The sequence below is a fragment of the Vanacampus margaritifer genome, chromosome 8 (assembly GCF_051991255.1).
Source record: "Vanacampus margaritifer isolate UIUO_Vmar chromosome 8, RoL_Vmar_1.0, whole genome shotgun sequence".
Taxonomy (NCBI): Eukaryota; Metazoa; Chordata; class Actinopteri; order Syngnathiformes; family Syngnathidae; genus Vanacampus; species Vanacampus margaritifer.
In genome coordinates, this window is record NC_135439.1 from 7,238,328 (window position 1) to 7,262,743 (window position 24,416).

A 24,416-nucleotide genomic window follows, 5' to 3' on the forward strand; every position below is an offset into this window, starting at 1 on the left:
TCTACTTAAATGTTGTTCATGTGTCTTTTTGTTCCGCCTGACTGTTGTTGTTTTTTTTTTACACTATGTTCAGTGTCCTTGAGTATCAAGAAAGAAATACAATTATGACTTATTATAAAAATTTAATAACTTGTACAATAATGACAATAATAGATTTTTTTGTTGTAATTCTAAAGAACTGCACTGCCACACTGGGAGGCGTTTGTCAATATTTTGCATAGTTGAATAAAGTAAGCAAAATATTAGAAACAGTACAGTTCAGCACAACGCAAGTAGTAGTAGTACATTCTTAAACATTTTTAAATTAATACCAGACAGTGTTGAGGAAAGAGCTTGTAATCTCATGTAATCAATGAATATTTCTTCTTTTTCCTTTTTTTTCTTTTAAATTTCTCAAGTGCCGACGTGGCCATATCTGCTCATCTTAAGCAGAGTTTGGACCCCCCAACCTGATCGCAATCAGAGCCTGACGGTAATTAATGAGGTGATTAATTGCTGGATTGATCCTCAGATCGATTAAAAAAAAAAAAATAAAGCCTTGTGGTGGAAATTTTAAAAAAGCAGGAGTGTAATCGCTGAGATGTTTCAGCGCTTTAATTGGATTCTGATGTCCGATCTGCTGAGGATGTCGTATGAAATATGCATGCGTGTCATTGTCAACTTCAAGAAAGTAAGTGCAGACTTGAATTTCACAACAATTTGGATAAAAAGCAAACAAAAGTGTGGCCCCTGCAAAAGCCGATGATTTCACATCCAAGCGGCAGGCAGTAAATCACACGTTGGGTGGGGGTGGGGGTGGCGGTGGCGGTGGCGGTGGCGGTCCTCGCGGATCTTGGGTGCTGCAGAAGGTGACCCTGAGATCCAGGCGGCCTTGTTCATTTAGACAGGCTGCGAGCACGCCGCTGACAGCCAGCAGCAGAGTGGAGGTGCACTCCCGGGGAGGCGCAATGGAAAGAATTTAGATGAACGATCTACACCAGGGGTGGCCAAGTTCGGTCCTCGAGAGCCCCTATCCAGCCTGTTTTCCATGTCTCCCTCCTTCAGCGCAGCTGAATCTAATGATCAGCTCATCAGCAAGCTTTGCAGAAGCCTGATAACGATCCTGATCACGAATCGGGTGTGTTAGTTACACAGTACAGCACACGTTGATAATCTGCTACCCGGGACCGAAACCCTCATTTGGACCAGCACCATATTGGCATCCAAATCTCGGAAACAAAGTGCGTAAAAATAGTTTAAAGTGAAATTATATATTTAAAAAAAATTGAGTGAAATTGAAAATTATTGCTTTTATTGTGAAAATACTTTTAGAAAAATTGGGTAAGAAAATGTCAAATGAAATCACTCTGTTGCACTTGATAAAAATTTAGTTTTTTTTTTTTTTTTGACGCAAAGATTATTATTTTTTTTAATAATTAGGAACTGACCCATATGGAATTGGCAGAATAAAATCCAAAGGCCCAATTAAAATAATGAATTAATAATAATAATAAACATTTTTAGTAAGGTTTTGTAAGTTAAAGGGGAAGTCAAACATTTATTGGCAATAATCTCTTATATATGACATCACTAGTCTAAACAAGACATTCTGATTCTTATTAAATTTGTGGAATATGAGTTATGCAGCAAAATCCAGACATTTTTATCCATCTCAGAGGGCTGGCCATTTTGCCACTTGCTGTCGATGACATCACAGTTGCTCAGTCAGGTAACGACCAATCATAGCTCACCCGTTTCCTGAATCTGAGCTGTGATTGGTTGTTACATTTTCACTTGACAGCAAGTGGCAAAATGGCTCATATACCACTAACACAATATTAACCAAAATACCATATTTAGACTAGTGGGGCTGCAAAGAACATATTGTCAAGATTTTTTTTGGTTTTATTTTTGACTTCTCCTTTAAATTGTGTAAACTGAAAGTGCAGCATGATAACACTTTTCTTGGACAGCCTATTCACAAGTAAAAACTCACAAGTATTCATATACTTATTAATCTATAATAGTAAAAAAAAAAAACTGAAATCTTTCTGTCCATCTGGTGACATAGTACAGTCAAATCAAGCTGCTACATCTCGTCATATTGTAACAATTGAAGCATGTTATTGATAAAAAAAAGCAATCTGGGTTGGGGAGCGAAGATTCAAACTTTCTAATTCCGCATGCCACAATTGAGCCCATGTGGAACACAGTCAGACCAGAAAGAAACAGAATGGAAAAAGGACAAGCTTGACCAAGCAGCTGCAATATATATTTTGGAGAAGACCCAATCTAACTTTCAAGCGACAGTCATGAATACGACTCCCCTTACACTTGTGGTGTGTAATGTACTTTTAGGCCACGCATGGTTAGCGCTATTGGTCATTTCAAGGCAGAGGCTATGAAGCCAGAATGGAGTGTAGAAAAAAAAAAAACATGTACTGACATACAAAGTACAGTGGTGACTTGAGAGTGAAGTGACTCCACATACGAGTTTTTCAAGATACATGACGTTTTTTCTAATGTACAGGGATGTGATTTTTCCGCTAATTCGCGGAATTCCGCTTTTTTTTTATCTCCCTCCAAAAAAAAAAAAAATTCTGATTTTTTTTTTTTTTTTTAGTAGTTCATTGTGTATGCACATGACTCCGACAGATAACATCTTCTGCTATAACAAAGACATTTGTGGTATGCTCTAATATGAGTTACTTTTCATTTGGTCATGATACAATTATTTGTTCATGAAATTTGAACTCTTCAACATTATTTATGTGTTAACTTAGTAATCACATTAGTTAGATATGATGATATTCTCAGTGATAGTTTTTAAAAGCAAAGGCAGTCCAATGTTTTTGAATGTGACTGATTTTGAGTTGACTAAAACTGCCATTTTATATGGGATAGTTCAATATACATTGAAAATTTATGCTGTTGTTTTGTCTATTTCTTTGTCATGTCAGTGCATTGAAAGTACTTAAAAACACGGAAAACCCATGAGCTCCGGCCCTTGTCCCCCCACCAGGGCACTGCCCTGGACCTAGCTGGGTGCCGGCGGCCCCCAGACCCCCGGCGCAAAATTTTCAGATAATTTCACTTTGGTCAAATCACATCCCTGAATGTATATTTTTGCTTTGATTTTCGAGCAAAAACTTGCGATACGAGCACAGGATTAAAATCAACTCAACTTGCTTCTCAATACAGTAGCAGCACTTTACAAAAATGTGAACATTTATATTTTGAAAGAGGCTTTGAGACGTTTAATTACATTCACATTTGGAGTTCAATACTGTCAAAAATTAATAAAAGAAGAATGAAATACTTTGTTTTTAAAAGAAGCACATGGCTTAGCCTTTAGTCTGCTAGCTTAATGCTAACACTAACGCATGATGGGAAACTCATATTTAACCCTTTAAGCAACTTAGAGTTCAGTAACACATTTAGACATTCATTTCGGCATCAAATCTAAACTATGTAATTAGTGCATGTTTTAATAAAGTACAATAAAAAATGTTTTGGGGGGAAATTTCCTGGTTTATACATTTACTACAGAAAAAATGTTTTTTTTATATATTTTTTAAATTTATTTTATTATAAAAAATTATATTTTATCTTGATATTATAATTTCCTTTTCTTTAGATATGCCCTTCATCTTTTATCAAATTTGTTGATTTTCCAGACAACAAAGAACTTTTTGTCGCCCTATAGACACACGCCGTCAAACAAACACAGTGCAGCTCAGCTTCTGGCTAACGAACTTCCCGTCTAGTGACACGCTTTTGGCAGTCCGTCAAACTTGTTAACTCAGTGAACCTGAATATCAGTACTTGAAAGTGTTCAAATAACAGAGTGATGTGTTGAACAGATGTTTCTCCGTCTGGCAATTTGCTGTCTCCAGGCGGTGTTTGTCTATGCCCCCCCCCCCCCCCATGGGAGACCACCCACCACAGCTCCTGCGAAACATTTACTTGACAGCTGCCACGTCATGCCAACTGCGCAGCATCCTGAAAAAAAGCCAGTCAGACACATGGAGACTACATTTTTACAGCTACTACTTAAATTAATTCTTTCACAAATGCTCTTGGGAGATAAAGGCCACCGTACAGTAAGGAAATATATGCAATACATATGTGATTACATTCTAATTCTAAAAATCTCCCTATTAAGTCTTAACCATGAAATATGTGAGAGAAAATCCTGATTATTTGTAAATAGAGTCCTTTTGAACAAACAATGATCTCTTATACTCTGCTACCACCTGCTGGCCGTTTTTGTAATAACTACCATTGCTTCAAGCATTCTCTTCAGTTCAGAGGCTGCATCAAAGCCTTCTGTATGCTCTAGCATAACCCCCACCCCCCACCCCCGTTGACCCTGAAGTCACTTTTTAATCTTGAGAGGTTTTGCGAGACTTCCTGTCACATTCATGAATTAACTCGGCTCGTGTGTGATGTGTTGATTGTGCAATGTGGCTTCACACCACACACGGTACGTTCAAAACTGTTACTCCCGTTAACTGTAAGAGAAAAACAGTTTTTTTTCTCCTCACGCGTGGTGTCTGTCACAGTTTGGAAGTCGGCTGACAATTTTAATATCTTGCCGTGTTTAAGTGTAAATGTGTGAATGTTGTTTTGTTTTGGCTGCATGATTAATTGGTTGGCGACCAATCCAGGTTAGATACAGCTTTTCTCACCTAGAGAAAAACACGATATAAATGAAGTGCCATTTCCTTCTTATGGCAAAAGATAGGCCCCGGTCCACCCTTGATTGACTGGCGACAAGCCCAAGGTGCTCCTCAGCTCATCTCAACAAACTGTGATCGACTCCAACTCATCCGTGACCATAATGAGGACGAGCGCTGTGGAAAATGGATGAATGGCTTCCTTCCCAGATTCATACACAGACTTCGTGATTTTCTTATCAAGAGTGTGCGGCTTTCCGCGTAAAACGAAGCGGATCTATACCACCCGATGCAATTACTTCCATCCCTCACGATTCCCACAAAGTTTCCCCGAAAGGTCACTTGTGTCCTCCTCGAAATGGAAATCCTTAAGGAGGAGATTTTCTAGCCTTTTGTAACCTTTACACAAGATATTCCGCCAGGTTGACTCATTGCGTGCGGCGGATGCTCCTCGCAGATCTATATTCAACCGTGTGCGTGTGTGTGTGTAATCAATGGTTTCTGGGCGCTTGTCTTGTCTAATCACCTGGTCACACCCATTGATCGTGACAGCTGGGGTCACACGAGCGCCACCAATTACCAATCACAACCGGCCAGCCGTGGTTAATTGTGTGCGTAGCGGCGGACCCGCAGCACCTTGCACTCCTTGGCTGAAATGTCGTAATTGAGATGCCGTGGAAGCAAATGGATGGAGGTTGGCCTGTTTGCGCGTGTGACAGCGAGGGTCAAATGGTACAGCCCCTCCCGGGGGGGGGTCCGCGTGGACCCCTCAGCCCTCCTTACAACACCAATTTGCGCCTCACTTATCGGCCGCGCAGAGCTGGGCGGGCTGTCGCTGCGTTGTGAGGCCTGTGGATGTGTTCAGGTGACATCTTAACTAAGTCTGCTGCTATCAATTAGAGTGAAGAGGTAGAGGAGGGGAGGGGGGGGGAGGAAGTGGGGAGGGCACTGCAGAGAAAGAGGTGGGTGTTTGGAAGGGGAGCTTTGCGACCAAATCACTGACGAGCTGTTTCGCAGCCAGACACGCACCGAGCGTCGCCACCAAACTAGACGAGAAATGTGACCCTCGCCATTCTTATTGGGAAACGTTTTGGAATGATACACGACACATAAAGGTTAAGTGACATTTCAAGATAAACCGAAAAGGCACTATAAGCTTAAATTGACATTATCTGAGTTTTTGACCTGTTAAATGTTTCAGTATTGTAAAGGCCTTGCTAGCCGAGGAGCTAGCTTATCCAACAGCTAAACATTTCTAAACAAACTCCACAGAATTCAGGTGTGCCGTGAAGTTTTATATTTATCTTGTGAAACTGCAACAAGAAGCATACAATACAATCAACATATGCAGTACTACATACACGTAAATTATCATAAGACACCAACTAAATTAGCCTATGCTAACAATTAGCAATCATGATTAGTAATTAGCATTTTACCCTCATAACATTTATTTTTTATTTTTATGACACATAAGCAAAATGAGCCACAATTTGGCTCACTATTGGAAGTTTGATATCTAAGTCATTTCTGAATATTTTATTACTTGCGACCACTCAAAACGTTCAGTGTTTTGGTATAAGAATGCAGATAGCATACAATACAATCAATATATGCAGTACTACAGACACGTAAATTATCGTAAATTATCATAAGACACCAACTAAATTAGCCTATGCTAACAATTAGCAATCGTGATGAGTAATTAGCATTTTACCCTCATAACATTTATTTTTTATTTTTATGACACATAAGCAAAATGAGCCACAATTTGGCTCACTATTGGAAGTTTGATATCTAAGTCATTTCTGAATATTTTATTACTTGCGACCACTCAAAATGTTCAGTGTTTTGGTATAAGAATGCAGATATGGGAAGCACGTAAGTCAGCTCAACCAAAAATGATAATTAGCTCTCTAGCACCATTTGGTGTATTATGGCTTTTATGACTTTTATGAAGTAAAAAAACAATAAAATTCTACGCTTAGTTGATGCCCCAGTGAAGGGATAAATTTGGTTATCGCGGCAAATGCACTCAATGGGCCAAAATTTTGTCATTTTTACTCACGTGTGCTATAAAAATGTGTTTCCCACATATAATAATGACAATAATAATTTAGAAATTTTTGGACGGTGCCATTTTGAACTTCAACATGTTTTGGACAATTGGTTGCAATTTCAGCTCCATCAGCGATTATTATTTTTTTTTTCATATGCTTAATATTTTATATTATTAACAAAATGCCAAAAATTGGACACTTTCCTTACGAGGGTTTGTAAACAAAACATCATCTACAATATGGCTCACATCTACGTGTTGCATGTTCATTACATATAGTTGGCTAACAAATTACTTAAAGATGACGCTTGAACAAGAAAGAACAGCTAGAAAATGTTAGTGGAGTTGTCTGCACGTTTTTGCGAGATCGATACACTTTCGGTTTCTGACTTCTTTTTCTACTACTATTTCTACACCTTCAACCGGGCTTGTGTCTTTGCCGCAACCTGCTGTGACATTCTAATTTCATTGGTGATCGCCCTCCAATTCAAAGATCAAATAACTTCTGAATTTTGCACTTTGTTATAGAACAGCAAGTTGAGCAAAAAGTATGGGAACACGGAACAGTTGGACATTTCGTGGATCCTTTTGGGTAGCAGCGGCGGACTGGATCCGGCTTCATACCCGCAAATGTACATTTCTGTTGTGTAAGTTCAGGTGATGCAACCTGGCATTTTGATTGAAGAGGCCTTTGCTCATCTATGTTTACTAAGTTTGTTTGTTAATAAGCAGAATTACATATAAATGACTTTATTGATTCCCACTAAGCTTTTTGTAGTGTTGGTGCTCGGGCCAAGCGAAAGCCCATTAAGGATTGGTGCGGATCCAGCCATTTTCTTTCACACTGCGAGATTGGACATTTATCAACATTTTCTTTAATTTCTACCTGAATAATGCATGAGTCCAAATGACAAAACACACATAAAAGCAGGTGCCTGCTGTTTCTGAACATCTGGAAACTCATTCTAGTTTTCTTTAGTTTGAAAATGAAGAAATTAGACAGTGGCAATGTCACAGCGATCATATTGTTTACTTCTTTCACTTTATGCCTCTTTTTCAAGCTTTCTCCGCCTCTCTTTGATGCTGTGCTGCTCGTGCAAAGAAATGCCTCATTTTGTCATTTGACTGCTTAATTCAGTAACAATGACACACATGCTTGACTTCTTCCCATGGATCTTAGGTGACACAACATAACCACAGAAACAAAAACACACACAAGGGGAAGTCAACCCCAAAATGTTCTTTCCAATATTATATTCCATGCAGCCCCACTAGTCTAAACATTCTAATGAATCCCCCCATTTTTATCCATCTCAGGTGGCGGCTATTTTGCCATTTGCTGTTGCCTGAAAATGACATCACACTTCTTGAGGGCTCAGGTAACCATCAATCACGGCTCACCCTTTTTCTGTGTTGGTCATGTTGATGTCCGCAAGCTGAGCTGTGATTAGCCGTCGCCTGAGCAACTGTGATGTCATTTTCAGTCGACAGCAAGTGACAAAATGGATAAAAACGGGTGGATTTTGCTGCTTAATAACTTAATTATTTGTTAGAATAAATGTCCATAAGTTATCCCATATTTACTCTTACAGTATTGCAAAGCATGGCTCATGCTCTTGCAGCTGCAAAACAAAAACTGTGCCCTTATCACAAGATGGCGGCTGAAACACTGCGGATGAACTGTTGGACTATTGGAACGTTCAGCACAGAAGGAAGACACGTCTGTATTATTATCTGCACAATGACTCATATCCGTGATGGTTGCTGCTGTGCTTCCCCCCAACTTTTAGAGCAGCAATGACTGTGTAACCAGGGACCGCCCTAAAATAAATCAAAAGAGAGGGCTGGGCAGAGTGGTAGAAGATTGTAACTGTGCACGTCCCTGTCCGTTCTCCTCACGAGCAAAAATAATCTAGGTTTCTTGTCTTCCTTCCTTGTCTGTTGTTTATTAAATGTTCAAGGTTGACTGAACCTGACATTAACGGTCATAATGCTGTATTTAGACGAGTGTAACTCTGTAAAGACATTTTTTTTTTGTGGTTGACTTCACCATTGAAGAGGTGTCGAGTAAATCTTAAGTGAAATTTTTTTTATTTTTTATTGTGTGTTGTTTCAATGAAAAGCTTCATTAAAATGGCATGATAGTGCTCCAAAAATCCATACCAAAGGTCCATGAGAAGGACACAGACCCCGGAGGGCTTCTATGACTCTTTGTCTAGGTGAAGATAATTTATCTTTCTCCTCCTCCTCATTGTAGCCCCCCTTAAATGTATAGACTTTTTGTTGGGGGGGGGGGGGCGCCGTTCAGGCGACGTGACTTATTACAAGACTCCTGCTCAGCAAACAAATATTGTTAGGAGCAAGCGGTGTTTATAATATGAAAGTTGACATTTTAATGCATACCGGGCCTCTAATGGATGTTCCATCACCATCAGGCCCTCCGATATAGATGGATCGCGCCTTTTGTGTTTGGGACAGGCCCTCATCAATCTCAACGACCGCCGCCCCTGCAACAAAAAAAAAGGAGAGGAAAGCAAATTGCTGTATTTTAATTAATGCACTGCCTCGCCTCTTATAGGCTCAGCATCTTTGAGCGTGGAACTGATGAAATGGAAGCCGTGAGAGGCGAGGTGGGGGGGCGGTGGTCTTTAAGTTGCATCCGTCGGCAAACTTTCAAATGAGCGTCAAAGTTAGCCGGCGTGATGGATGAGCGGCGAATGCTGCTTGACATCGCGCTTCTCCCGGTCACCACGCTCGCGCCGTACCTGCCAGGGCCGCGCCATAATCGCATCATTAATGAGGCCCGCAATTAACAATTAATCTCTTTGGATGAGCTTAAGCAAACACGTCGGGCCATTAAAGCAGCAAAGTGTGACATATTTGGTTAGTTCTGAGCGATGTCGGACATGGAGCATGTGATCATGTACGCAACTGTTTGGCTTGCTCCAATGTGATTGTTAGTGTTACAATAAATGTACATAAGTTATCCCATATTTACTCTTATAGTATTGCAAAGCATTTATTAAGCGGTTTAACCTTGTTTAAATTATGTAAATTGAAGTTATCTGTGAAGAGAGCAGAGTCCCGTGAGAAAAGAGCATGGCTCATGCTGCTGCTGCTGGAAAATAAGAACTGTGTCCTAATCACAAGATAGCGGCTGAAACATTTTACGATTGAACTTTGACTTTTGAAACTTTGCAGAAGAAAAACACGTCTGCATTATTATCTGCACAATAACTCATATCCGTAATGGGTTTAATGTTGCTGCTACTCCTATATTTAATTATGACATTTTCAATTAAAATGCCAAGTGGTCCAGTTTCAAGGATCCTTCAAATAATATCAAAATAGCACATTTACTTTTCCTTCCTTTTCACAATATTTATTTGTAGTTTCGCAAATATTAGTTTATGTTCTCACACTGCGTTCTTCTTCATCTCTTATCTACTGTTTGTACTCCTTTGACATAGTGCTCCCCTAGTGTTCAGATGAAGTACTGCCTCCAGTGAAAATTCATTGTTTATTTGTTTATGACATCCACTCAGTTCACGCTTTTGTTGTTGTTGTTGTTTTTATAGCTGTAGTAGTATACACTCCTGCTCAAATGCCCAAGGGTTGGAATTGGCGAAGATTTTAATTTGGCTGTAAATAATACAAACAGGCAAATAATTTCCCTTTAAAGTGCCCCTAGAACCTATCCCAGTGGCACACCCCAGTCTGGTATTTTTTTTTTCAAAATAGCTGAATTTTCTGTATTCTACCCTTAACGTGTATAACAATATGCTGTTTTCTACTGTCTGATCCATTTGAATGATACACAGTAGAGTTCATTTCTTGCAAAGTTGTGGGTGCCCTATCAATAGCATGCACATATGTTGCTGTGCTATGACCCACCATGCGTGTCCCCTAAGCTCCGATCAATACCACCAGCAAATTGTACACCCCTGCAGCCCCGTTCCACCCACATGCATGAACTCTCTAGGGGATTAATGCGTGCCTCTTCAATATCATTATCATACACTATATCCCCTCTTTGAAAAGACACTGTCAGCTAAACTGCCGGAGGGAATTCAATAGATGGGTTAAGTCCAGTACAATGAGACAAGACAGGTAGGTAGTAGCTGAGTTTAAGAGATGGCAATGATATATATATTCACTCCGAATTTTTGCGGGATTTATATATATATATATATCCCATCTATCTATATATATATATCCCATCTATATATATATATATATATATATCCCATCTATATATATATATATATATATATCCCATCTATATATATATATATATATATATATATATATATATATATATATATATATATCCCATCTATATATATATACCATCTATATATATATATATATATATATATATATATATATATATATATATATATATATAGCACGGTGGTGACTGGTTAGCACGTCCGCCTCCCAGCGCAGAGGACGTGAGATCGAGTCCGGGCTTCGGCCTTCCTGGGTGGAGTTTGCATGTTCTCCCCGTGCTTGCGTGGGTTTTCTCCGGGTACTCCGGTTTCCTCCCACATTCCAAAGACATGCATGGCAGGTTAATTGAATACTCCAAATTGTCCATAGGTGTGATTGTGAGAATGGTTGTTCGTCTCTGTGTGCCCTGCGATTGGCTGGCAACCAGTTCAGGGTGTACCCTGCCTACTGCCCGAAGCCAGCTGGGATAGGCTCCAGCACCCCCGCGACCCTTGTGAGGAGAAGCGGTCAAGAAAATGGATGGATGGATGGATATATATATATCCCATCTATATATATTTTTCTATATTATCTATTATATATAAATCCCACAACAATTCGGAGTGAATCAAATCAAGGTTGGAGTGAATCGTAATTGTATCATAATAAGTGCAAATTGTCATTGAAGGGAAAAATATGGTACATTGTGTCATTAATAGAATGAGTAATCTCGTATTAGGAGTGTATTCTTTCAAAATTGTTTGGAATTGTGTTGTAATTGGAGCGAATTCCATCCAAGTTGGAATTGATTGGATGCAAGTCTTTTGAAACCTGTTGTAAGTGGAGTGAATCGTGTCATAATTTACGTTTATCGTGTCATCATTAGAGTGAATTATTTAATACTTGGCAAAACTCCTACTAAAACTGTAACGGTAGGGAATCATATCCTAGTTAGAGTGAAACTGATTTTCTGTAATTGAAGAATTTAATTGGAGTGTAATTGGAGTGATTGTATTTAAAGTGTGTTGTAACGGAATTACGGTGATTTGTAGCATAATTGGAAAGGTGATGTCTTGCCATCCTGGTGTTGCGCTGGTTATTCCAAGTCATTCTTTATTGCAGACACAGGTCCATATAAAATAAAAAATGAAAGAAAAAACACAGGGAAAAAAACAGTTGAATTAACTTACTTTAATCCATTTTCCGGTATTCATAAAAAACATCAAATGTCATGGAGAGTAACCCTGTGAGATGTTCCATTGCTTACATAAAAAAAAAACATGTGGGATGAAGAGCGAAGTGAGGAACGAGAAGGTGTTCACCTTGAGAGCGGCCATCCATTACAAAAAAAAAAGGCTCAAGCTCGCTCTGTCACGCTGTCACTGAGACGCCACCTCCTCACCAGCCGAAAGGTCACCTAGCGCTTCACTGCACTGCACTGCACTGCTGTATACACGCTGCTAAACATACACACGCACACACCACTTTTGCCACCATACATGTCTTTGTCCGTAAGGATATTTAAATCGACGTTATATTGGGTTCTTCTATACTTACAGCTATATATTCTTTATCCTCTGCAAAGACGTAGCACTACTGTAACTTACTGAATTAAACCCATTTCTCAAGACTCCAATGAACTGTATATTTTTTCCTTTCTTTGTGCAATCAATTTATTCCAACTTATTTACTGATTCATAGCAAAACATGCATAGTCTCTTGTAATCTTTGTAACCAATCCGTCTTGTATTTATTTATGCTCAATACGTCCACGCCGGATCACGTTTTCATGCCACAATTATGGCTTCAATCGGACATGAAAATGCAGCGCAGCAGTTAACATACCGCTCGTTAGGCGGCTAATTAAAAGTTGCCATGGCGACCATTGAACAAACGACGGTCATGGCAAGGGGTTGACTCACAAGAAAGGACCCACTGGGCTGAGAGAATCAAAATTTTCCAATGACTAATAATGTCAAGGCATACGCACATACAGTTTGAAATGTATATACTTTACCATAAATATACTATTTTGGAGCTTATATTATATGCCTCAAAGGTCAGTGTGATGACTCGCGTCTTTCTTTCTACTTTTATTCAACGGGTGAGTCATTTGACTGTTTACATTTTGTCTCACTTCTGTCTTTATGTTAGTTTGACGTTTTAGTGAACGAGTGCGTATTATTAAATTATATTGGATGAGTAGTTTTATTTTGCCATACAATATTAAACTTCTCTTTACATTCTCAAAATATACTTATGAATGTAAAGGGTATGTGTCTATTCAAAGGGTGAGCATTTTTACCCTTTTATTTTATAGTATTATTTTACAGTGTCCTCGGAATGTTTGACGTCTCTATGTCCTTGTGTGGCATGCTATTCAAATGATGAGTAGTTTTATTTTAGTTTGTTTAACACTGGTTAAAGTCATGTCAAATCATAAATTTGTTTCTGTATAAACTATACTGTATATGCTTGAATCTATCTAATCTACTAATTAGAAGACATTTTAGTCATAAATGGTCAAATAAAAATATATTTTTGGGGGAAAAAGTGCCCAATGGTGCATTTAAAGGTCACGCCCTCTGCATTTGAGAGACAATGGCTTGATTTCTCCATTTAAAAAAAAAAAAAAAAAAAAAAGTTCAGGCTACATTTTGTATACTTCTTTTCTGTTAATTCTCGGCAAATTTACAAAACATGTTTCAATTATTTTTCTTGAAAGGGTCTATAATGTATTTTTATTAGGGGAGTCAAAATTGTTGTGTTAATTTTGAGGTAATTTAAAGTTCCTTTAATGACACAATTTTTTTCAACGTGTGATTAATGACCGCCTCTTACTTGGAAAGCCTGTACTGGGGGAATTCCCAGCATACACGTCCACTTCAAAATTGAGCAGTAATAAACGTAATAATAATTAGGGATGTCCCGTTTGTAAAAAAATAAATAAATAAAAAAATAACCCTAAACAAACTTTAATTTTAACTAAATTTGATGAAATATTATGAAATTACTGTATCAATGACTAACACAATGCAGCCATATTTCCATTAGTTTAATTTTCCCCCCAACTTTTAGAGTATGAAATCTTAGAAAAATTATTTTTTTATTGTACATTTACAACATATATAAAATTTGCGATTAATCGTGAGTTAACTATTGAAGTCATGCAATTCATTAATATTAAAAATTTTAATTGCCTAACACCCCTAATTTTTATACTTGTATGACCATTAGGAACATTCAAACTGTTACTTAAAAACTTGTCACACCCCATTCTTTAATCACACTTTATGAGCATTTTCCAGTAGTACTTGTACCGTTCCTTTTTGTCCTCTTTATGGATTGAGTTTTCTTTTTTACTACGTGACATTTTTAAGTCTGTACAGAAAAAGAGGCCATTATGTTGTACAAGACGTGATGCATGGAGGCGATTAAAAATGGAAAAGAAAAGGTAGAAGTAAAAAAAAAAAAGAAAAAAGTCTTGCATGAGTGTCAAGCGTGACAGCGCGGACATCATCACCACCGAAGAAAAGGTTAATTGTGTCTAACTTAGGACTGTTTGCATTTTCTCTCATCGTCCACCTGACCTTTTTATTTGGCGCCTAATGAAACCCTGTGATACATCCGGATGACACGCCTCCGTTGTCTCTTTCGTCCACGCCTACGTTGCGCTCGGAAGTCCACATGCCAGCCCCGCTGTGTGGTGCACTCTTTCTTCCCCTGGCATTGCCGTGCGCCTCCCTCTTTTGTGGCCCTGGGTATTAATAACAGTGACACTCCAAACAGCGGAGATAAAGGGAAACGAAGATGGGAACCGGAGTCTCAATATGTGCACTTCATCATATGTCAAGAGGCGGAAACAAGGCGAGGGAAGATGTTGCAAAGTTGTACGGAGCAGCTGGAATGGCTACAAAAAAGACCTCCTTTTGCTTACAGTATCTCACACAAATGAGTACATCCTTCACATTTTTGTAAGTATTATATAGATATCAATGTCTTTTTTTTTTTTCTCAGGAGAGCTCAGTATTGTTCATTCGATTTGACATCATCATTGCTCTCCTTTTTTAAAAAAAACAAATAAATTAAAAAAATTTAATAAATGTTTTTTTTTTTTTAATATATATACATATACACACATATATATATATATATATATATATATATATACACACATATATATATATATATATATATATTTGTATGTGTGCGTGCGAGCGTGTGTGTATTCATCAGTTCATCTAAAGCCCATTAAAAAAAAATCCCATACTAATAATATAATAATAAATTGCTAAATGCAGAAACATCAGTAACCAGAATTAGGTAAAAAAATTCTATATACGTAGACCATGTTTCTATAAATTTTGATATTTGGTTTTTATTTGAGGCAGATATTTTTTCCATTAAAATGTGATTCATGAGGAGGTAGATATCAATGTCTAAAGCACTGTCAACAAGAGTGAGTACACCCCAAAGTGGAAATGATCCGAACTGGGCTAATACCAAGACCTGTTTTGATAACTTGGCACAACACCAAAAATAGAAATTATTGTCGTCCTGTTACCAAAACATCCGTTTTCTTTGCCTTTGCGCTGGAGTCCTTATCACTCGTGTTCGTGTTCCTCATTTGGCCTGTTGAGGCTGTCTCCATGGCAATGAGACGATATGTTGACATGCCAGCTGACTTGATCTACATTTATAATTCCACACAATTTAGTACAGAGCTTGAGCTTTGTGTTTTCCCTCCGCTTCCGTGTTTCGTTCTTTCTTTCTTTCCTTCTTTCTTTCTTTCTTGCTAAGAAAGTCAGGGCGCTGAAAGGTGACCCGCCAGGCTTCCCGTTGTCTCCCCCGTGTTGTTGTTTTCATGGTTCTTGGGCAGATTGTGACTGGGGAAATCGCCCTTTTCGGAATCAATATTCTGAATCTGAAAATATTCTCTTCACACTAGATAGATTCCCTCATTTATTTTGCCTAGCTCGTACAGAGAAGAAAACAAATAACTGGACATGCAAAATGTCGCGATTTGAAAAAAAAATGCTAAATTCGTATTTTTTACAACTGAAAAGTGTTTTTTTTTTAAGATTGGCACAAGACACATATTCACCACAAATTATTCTTGTTGCTGATTTTCAACTCTGCTTGTCCTTCTAACCCACCAGCAAATTTGATGAAAGAAGCAGGATACGGGACTGGTCGCCAGCCAATCATGGGGCACACATAGACCTACGGCCATTCTCACTCACTCACATAGTCTTTACTGAAATTCTACATAGAAAAGCTTTCGTCAAAGTTTGAACCCAGAACCTCAATTGCGAGGCAGAAGTGCCAACCGCGATACCCGCCGTGCCGCCGTCTTACCTAAAACCGTACCTGAAAAGTTAACTTGCGTGTAACTGTGTGTAGGAGTAAAGCTTTTCTTCCAGCAAGCTTAGGTTTGTTTTGCAGCCATTGGAGACATTCTAAAAGTTGTCGGGAGGCTGACATTGCGCGAAGCCCTTTTGATTCAAGCGCAGTGTGAAACATACACGAGTTGTTTTGAAATATAATTACAGTCCCGCGCTGCCATTGTGCTCTCCTCGTGTAATCGCTTTTGCAGGAAGGACCGTGACAGCAAAGAACATGACTTTGACTTCCCGCCATGAGTCATCTATTGCAATCTCGAGCCAACCGACCAGCGTCTGATATTATTCCTGCTCCCATCAGTGCCGTCGTCCAGCTAATAAGCCGCGCGCCACCTTTCATTTCCACCGGGGTTTGCACATTTAAATCTTCCATGAACCCTTTTTTTTTTTTTTCTTCCTGTAGCCATCTTTTCTTACATTTTCTTCTCGCAGACAGACTGTTATCAGAAGCAGCTTGTACAGAGCTCCCACCAGTAATTAACAAGCAGAAGCAAAACAGGAAGACGCATTCTTAGTGCCTTTTAATTGGCGCAACATCTCACACTGTGCGGGAGGTGTCAGTAACACCGCCCTAACCCCGCTCACACGCAGTTTCCCCATTCTGTCTATATGCTTGCCTTCAATTGCCACCGGCCAATCAGTAGCCCAATTAGGTGCTTGCTGTGATTTTTGGTGGTGCGGGGTTGCAGGGAGTGAGGGGGGGGGGGGGTAGTTGTTGGAAGGGGTATGCCACACACTTTGCGTCGTTGCATGGGAACAACTGAATTCAGTGAGATGTAAAACTAACTGGGCAGAGTGTACACTAAATGGATGGTACATTGTATTTCCTCATTGAAATGAATGGAAATGTCCTAAAAAATTAATTAATAAATATATAAAACTACTAAAACAACATACACCAAAGGATAATCAATCAGCATGACACCACCCACAACACAGGATAGTCATTGTGATTAAAAAAAAATAAAAATAAAAATCTATAGAACCCACACACTGAATTATTATTATTATTACTATAATTATATAATTATTATTGGTTATTCGCAGCACACACAGCAGCCTTACCGTTATGTTTTTAAAAATCACCTTTAAAACACCCCATACCACAGGATAATTGTTATAACTAAAAGGAAATTAGTCTAGTTAGACTAGTACTCATCTTTAATTAATCTCATTAATCATGTATTAACGCAGATTAATCACACTATTAATTTTGACCGCAGATCATCCTTTTGTTTGACATCGGATAGTTGTGTTAAAAGTAGTGCAGGTTGAGTTTGAGCAATGAACATAACTGCATGTTACAGTATATGACATTTAGAATATTTTTTTTCTAATCAAACTATTGGGGTCATTTTTTTATTTCATTTCAAATTATGCAAGTAATTAATTTATTAGGAAAAGAAGAGGATGAGAGTGTGCAGTGGATCAAAACATTTGGAAGACATCCCCATAATATTAAATGAAGAAAAAATTAACACATAATAGGTGCTCTTCCAAAAAATGTTGATAAAAAGCCTTTTTTTCTAATTAAGTGGTTAATCACGATTAAGCAAAATTTGTGATTAAAAAAAAAAGACGGGATTAATCTGATTTTAAAATATTAATCGTTTGACAGCTCTTGTCTTAACACAACCCACGTAACAGGATTTAAAAAAAATCACTCTCAACTTAACACACAGCACAGGATAATTATGTTTAGAGGAGAAAAAAACAATTTTAAAACACCCCAAGATAATCATGATGGCGAGAAAAAAAATCTAGCAAATCACACCACCGGATAATATTTTAACAAGATAATCTCAACTCGTAATCATTCAGAATCGTCTTTTAGAATTCTCCAATAATCTTGGCTGACTTTAATCAGAAAGTGTTGAGGGATGCCTGATTATCGTGGTGTGTATACTAAGCTTGCAATCACATGCTCACAAAGTAGAGGCCCCTATTTTCGTTAATACAACTAGAAATCACACTCATTTATTCCATGTTTGTCCGAAATAAGACATTAAGATGAACGGTCCACTGTACATATTATTAGTTCGTCGTCACAATAAGCTAACTCCTCGGCTGGCCGTAATGGAGTCTTATCATTCGGAGGCAATTTCACACTGTTCCTCCCCTCATTGAACAGCCTGTTTGTTCCACTTCCATTGCGTCCCACCCACCTCACGGCCAGCCTGTGGGACGGACCATGAGGGATGACACTCTTTGCGACTCATTGAGCGTCGGCCGGCTAAAGCAAAGCTCACACACACACATGGTCGCCTCGAGTCATTGATTCTGCTCAACGGAGGAACCGGGATGGGGGGAGACAATGAGGCTTGATAGGCTATCTCCATTTTAGTTGATTAAAACACTTTAAAAAACTTCTGTAAAAACAAAACAAAAACATTCATTCGCATGCTGTCATGTCGAGGGCCGAACTACAGAATAATTTACCATGCAATTTTTTAAATTTTAAAATTTTAAAGCAAACCTAGCACAAAGCCCAGTCTAACTGCACTGAATTTTCTTTCTTTTTTGTATTTTGCTACATTAGCACAGATAGAAGAAGGCATTTTGGAATGGAACTCAGCCGACTTAAGCCAATCGAAGCGGCTCCCCAGAAATTCACTTGCTGTAGTCCGTGCATGAGTTTGGGAAAACCTCCTGACTTTTTTTTCTTTCTTTCAAAATGGTATTGATCTGAATTTGTTTAATTCACCAGGGATGTGATTTTTCCGCTAATTCGCGGAATTCCGCTTTTTTTATCCCCCCCCCCCCCCCCCCCAAAAAAAAAAAAAATTCCGTTTTTTTTTTTTTTTTTTTTAGTAGTTCATTGTGTATGCACATGACTCCGACAGATAACATCTTCTGCTATAACAAAGACATTTGTGGTATGCTCTAATATGAGTTACTTTTCATTTGGTCATGATACAATTATTTGTTCATGAAATTTGAACTCTTCAACATTATTTATGTGTTAACTTAGTAATCACATTAGTTAGATATGATGATATTCTCAGTGATAGTTTTTAAAAGCAAAGGCAGTCCAATGTTTTTGAATGTGACTGATTTTGAGTTGACTAAAACTGCCATTTTATATGGGATGGTTCAATATACATTGAAAATTTATGCTGTTGTTTTGTCTATTTCTTTGTCATGTGAGTGCATTGAAAGTACTTAAAAACACGGAAAACCCATGAGCTTCGCCCCCCTTGTCCCCCCACCAGAGCACTGCCCTGGACCTAGCTGGGTGCCAGCGGCCCCCAGACCCCCGGCTAAATTTTCAGATAATTTCACTTTGGTCAAATCACATCCCTGATTCACCAACCTTATTAGAAAACAAATACCCAAGCTAAGATTCAACCCATTACTTCAGAGGTCAGGTTTCCATTTAATTGTTTCGAAATTTTCAAGCGAATTTACTGAAAATGCTCAAAACGGACATGCCCGTTTCTATCTGTTCTTCTTTTGCGAATATTGAGAGGGGACTCCGCCGCTGTAGAGATGCGATCCACTAGTAATTTAAAAGAAGAAGAAGACCAGGAAGCAACTGCGTCGTGCGATGACATCATAGGAGTTTGCTTTTGTAATTCTTGATAAACCGTAGCGTTTCTTTGCTGTTTTCCATCTAAAATAGCATTAATATTGGCTTCTTTAATTAATTCCCAAAAGATTTCTGTTTTGTCGTCACCCCTAAACATACCTTACTTTATCGTCTGCCATTGCTTTGGGACTACAAACGTACGCGTGACGTAATATTCGGTCAAAATGTACGACGTTTATCCGGTCTTGCCAGCGGTTATTCGGTTTCCATTGCCAAAATACGCATTTTCCTTTTTTCGCTACTCTTCAAAATCCACCCCCTCTAAGCGTAAAAACTTTTTTTTACAAATTTTGGGCCCTTTTTCGAATTCCTAGCATTTCCATTGAGTTTTATTTTCGCATTTCTTGAAAATTTTAATAAAAATACGTGGAAGGAAACCCAACTAGAGTCATGCAACAGACTTGCCAACCTCTTGCACCTGGCCTTGTTTCTTTCTTTTTCTTCTTTTTTTTTTTTTTTTTTTAATAATTTAAAATCCAATGAAAAAGATCATTGTGCAGTGTTCAGGCTTTTTCTCCTGCTACTGCTTCACTCTGGACTTCCCGGCTGACATAATGGATGCACAGGCCTGCAGCCACCACCCCCCTCAACTCATACATCACCGAATAAAGGTTAAGCAACTGAAGCCTCCTCAGACGCCGGTCCCAGCAAAGGGCACATGTAGTGCACTGAAGATGATAAAAACCCGTGCGCAAAGTTTGTAACTCGCAGAGGATGGCAGACTCTCGGTACTTAAGACAAACGAGCTGATTAAAGGAGCGGATGACGTGAAGTCCGGAGGGGATGTTTCAAGCACGTCTGTAGCACTCCAACAACGGCAAGGTGCGAGAAACAAGATGTTGAGGGGGTCGCCGTAGAGGGGAGACAATTTTAGAGAAGGGGATGCTAATTAAGTGGCGCTATGTGACCAACCGGATCCAGCTCAACTTGTTTGTTCTCGGAGCCCCTTAATCTTATTTGAAAATTGAAACGGAATTTGAATTGCCATGTGTCTCCGCGTGGGCATATTAAAATAAGACGGGTAAAAAAAGTCACTTTGAAAATCCTCCATCCTGTTAAAAATGGCCAACGTTGAAATGTCACTTAAATTGAATCAGTGCGCATTAAAGAGATTTTAGCAGGCCAGATGGTCTTTTCCATGCTAGTAATTTTTTTCAGCACTATATGCCCTCACCTGTAATTTTTTCTTTCTCTTTTTCTGGAGTATGTTGAGTTGCGCATTTGACACTATGCTAACAGCTATGTTGCAAATAGTTTTAGTTAGCTTCAATTTTTTTTTCATCGCAACTTTCCTTTTTGCCAGAATTTGTACCCTTTTATGGAGGTGCCAATCAAAAGTAAAAGTCACGTATATCTTTCCAGAAAATTTGAGTTTGTGGTTCTAATACCGTAAAAAGTGAAAAAGTAATTAATTACTTATTTGCTCCCAAATTACGTTCTATTTTAAATGTTTAAGTGCCCCAAAGACGTATTTATACGTTTGTTTTATTTATTATTATTATTTTTTTTTATGCTTGAGCATACAAAAGGCTTTGGTGCAGCCTCTGACCTGAAGATGTCGCTTAAAGCAATGGTAGTTATTACAAAAACGGCCAGCAGGTGGCAGCAGAGTATAAGAGATCAACCAGGGCCATGTTGAAAACAAGCTCTAAAGTTCTGAACAGATTTGTGAATAATGATGAAATTAAGCTATGTTCTAAAACGGAAACAGAAATATATACTTTTTTTTTTCCTCATGAAAGAGGAGACTCTAATCTTTCTTTTGGTAGGTTCCATGTTTTTATAGCAATAGAACACAATATTCTGTGGGCCTTGCAAAATCAGTCAAAATCCAGTAAAACAGCCAGGAGCGTTCAGTGAAAATGGCTGGGAGTGAATGTGTTAACCCCCCTCAATATTTATAATAGCCTGCATTGATAGTTTAAACCATAAGATAAATAGATAGATAAATAAATAAAATTGTCATCCCAAAATACTTTAATCTAATACTTTCAAATTCATTTGACATTATTACCCTTTAAAACAAATGGCTTACAGATGGAAATAATAATAAAACTAATAATAATAATTGCACCAGTTTGATTTCGCAACATGTGAAAATACCAATCGTGAAGAAATAATAAGACCTCTGCTGTTTGTTTATTTTAGCTATTTAACAGCCACTCACCAGAGCAAGACTAAACATTACTACATTCCTGTTAGTTTGGGCTTTAGCACCATCTTTTGGCATCATAGGACATTACAGGAAGAACTAGGATTGGATCCACACAGAGGAAAAAAAAAACATTGAAAATTCACGTTTTGATTTATTAACCATGAATATTGGAGTGGATTTCCTGCACCTCCAATGTATCTATTATTAAATGGTCATACTGTATAATTGGCATTATTGAAAAAAATACCACACTAATCCTGTAATATAATGAGTTACTCTGCAGCGAGCCAAAAGTTGACTGAAACAATATTGTCCAGCAAATAGAGGGGAATTCTGTTTCACTGCACTTGGCCCGTGAGGACCCTGCTTCTAAGGACATTTGGAATTCTAATAGACTTTTTAAAGATCCGGCTCAGAGCCTACCTAACCCACGAGTCGACTTTATATGGATGGCTTTATTGAGCGGGCGATCGGACTATAACAATGGCGAGCAGGTATGACGTTTAAATCCCCTATCCTGCTGAAATCAGCAGACTTAACCGCGGCTGTTGTTCCTCGGGCGCATTCCTGACAGTGAAAAATGTCTTTATTCTTCGTGTGTGTGTGTGTGTGTGTGTAAGGAGGAGAGGGAGTGGGGCAGCTTTGGCGAGTCCAAAGGCAAGCTGCACCGAGAGCTTGCTGCTGCTTACTCGGCCGTAAAGGCCTTGCTCAGTTAGCTTCCTGCCTGCTCTCCTTGATCAATAACTGGAGGCAACAAGATGAGTCCCTGCACATCGGGGAAAGGGAGGGGGAGGCGGTTTGTTCAACCGCCTCCTCCAGCTGCTCCCTCCCAAACTAACCTCCACTCTCTTCTAGTCACATCGCCACAGACAGCAGGCTGGTAGCAGATGGGACGGAAGGGTTAAAGCCCCCGTGCAACCGTTCAGTAAGCACTCAATTGTGAAAGTCTCATAAGATTTACAACTTGCTGGCTCTTATTTTTTATTTTTAATGCTTCCATTCACCATTTTCCTTGCCTCGGACACTGTTTCTAATCGTGCTGATGCGAGCTAAATATGTACCGCATGGTTTTAATGGGACTTCAGGCTGGATTTAACTGCTCGGTTTAAACGATAAAGGTTTGATTTCTTTGCTCTCAAAGGGCTTAAGTGAGGTATGTGTCTTGGCAGCGTATAAAGAGGAACAAATACATTGATTTTATTGGTTACCATCAGATCGGAATCAAGCCTCTCTCCGAAATACTCTCAGCCATTTTCACTGAAGCAACCCCCTTTACTCCTGGCTGTTTTTCTGGATTTTGACTGATTTTGCAAGGCCCACAGAATATTCTGTTCAATTGCTATACAAACTTGGAACCTACCAAAAGAAAGATTAGAGTCTCTTCTTACATCAGGGGAAAAAAGTATATTTCTATCTGTTTCCGTTTTACAGCAATTAGCATTAGAATATACCTAAGTTTCATCATTATTCACAAATCTGTTTAGAACTGTGGGTAAATCAGCTCGTTTTCAACGTGGCCTGGTGGATCTCTTCTACTCTGCTGCCCCCTGCTGTTTTTGTAATAACTACCATTGCTTTAAGCGACCTCTTTAGGTCAGAGGCTGTATCAAAGCCTTCTATATGCTCTAGCATTATTATTATTATTATTTTTTAAACAATGTATAAATACATTTTTGGGACCATGGCATTATTTATTTATTTATTACTAATAATAATGTGAATGTTACTCATTTAAATCGATGTGGGGAGGCTCAGCTCCGCTCAAATAAATACTACAGAATGTTTAATACTCAGAGGTAAAAAAAAGAAAGAAAGTACTTGCATACATTATAAGTACAAGTAATACACATACTTATGTAAAAGAAAAAAAATGGAACTCCAGTAATTAAGTGAAACAGTACAGAGTCTGAAATGTACTTAAGCAAAAAAGTGCAAATTATGTTTTTGTCAAATATGCACAGTACGATCCACAGTACGATCCCCAGATTTATAAATCTTCTCTGCAAATGCTTTCCTCTTTTCTTAGTCTACATAATATTCGTACTGAGAAAATCACATTATTTCGAGTGCTAGCTTTTATGCTGTCAAACCGTCTTCCCATAGCTAACGTTATGACTGAATAACAACAAATGCTCAATCAATGGAAATAATGAACCTTTACAAAGCGTGTCTTTTCAGTTTGCATGGAAAATGTTTGAAAGCCTCAAACTGGTAGTTTTAGCACAAGACATCTTATTGAATTAGCCATGAACCATTCTTAGTGCAAACAAACATAAAAATAAATACAATAAAGCTATTAATTGGGGAAACTGTATCTTGCCTCTCTGAATCTGTTATACAA

The 24,416-nt window shown here is 38.5% G+C and overlaps 1 protein-coding gene across 2 annotated transcripts in view; it reads left to right on the forward strand.

The window, feature by feature from the left end:
• nxph4 (neurexophilin 4) overlaps positions 1 to 24,416 on the forward strand; it is an 89,356-nt gene that overhangs the window by 1,060 nt on the left and 63,880 nt on the right. Inside the window, exon 1 of one of the 2 annotated variants that reach the window (XM_077572415.1) lies at positions 22,441 to 22,569. The exons of the other annotated variant lie outside the window; for it this stretch is intronic. Coding sequence (XP_077428541.1) covers positions 22,525 to 22,569 — 45 coding nt within the window. The 5' untranslated portion in view covers positions 22,441 to 22,524. Of the gene's footprint in view, positions 1 to 22,440; positions 22,570 to 24,416 lie in introns of those variants that run through there. 2 annotated transcript variants of the gene reach the window in all.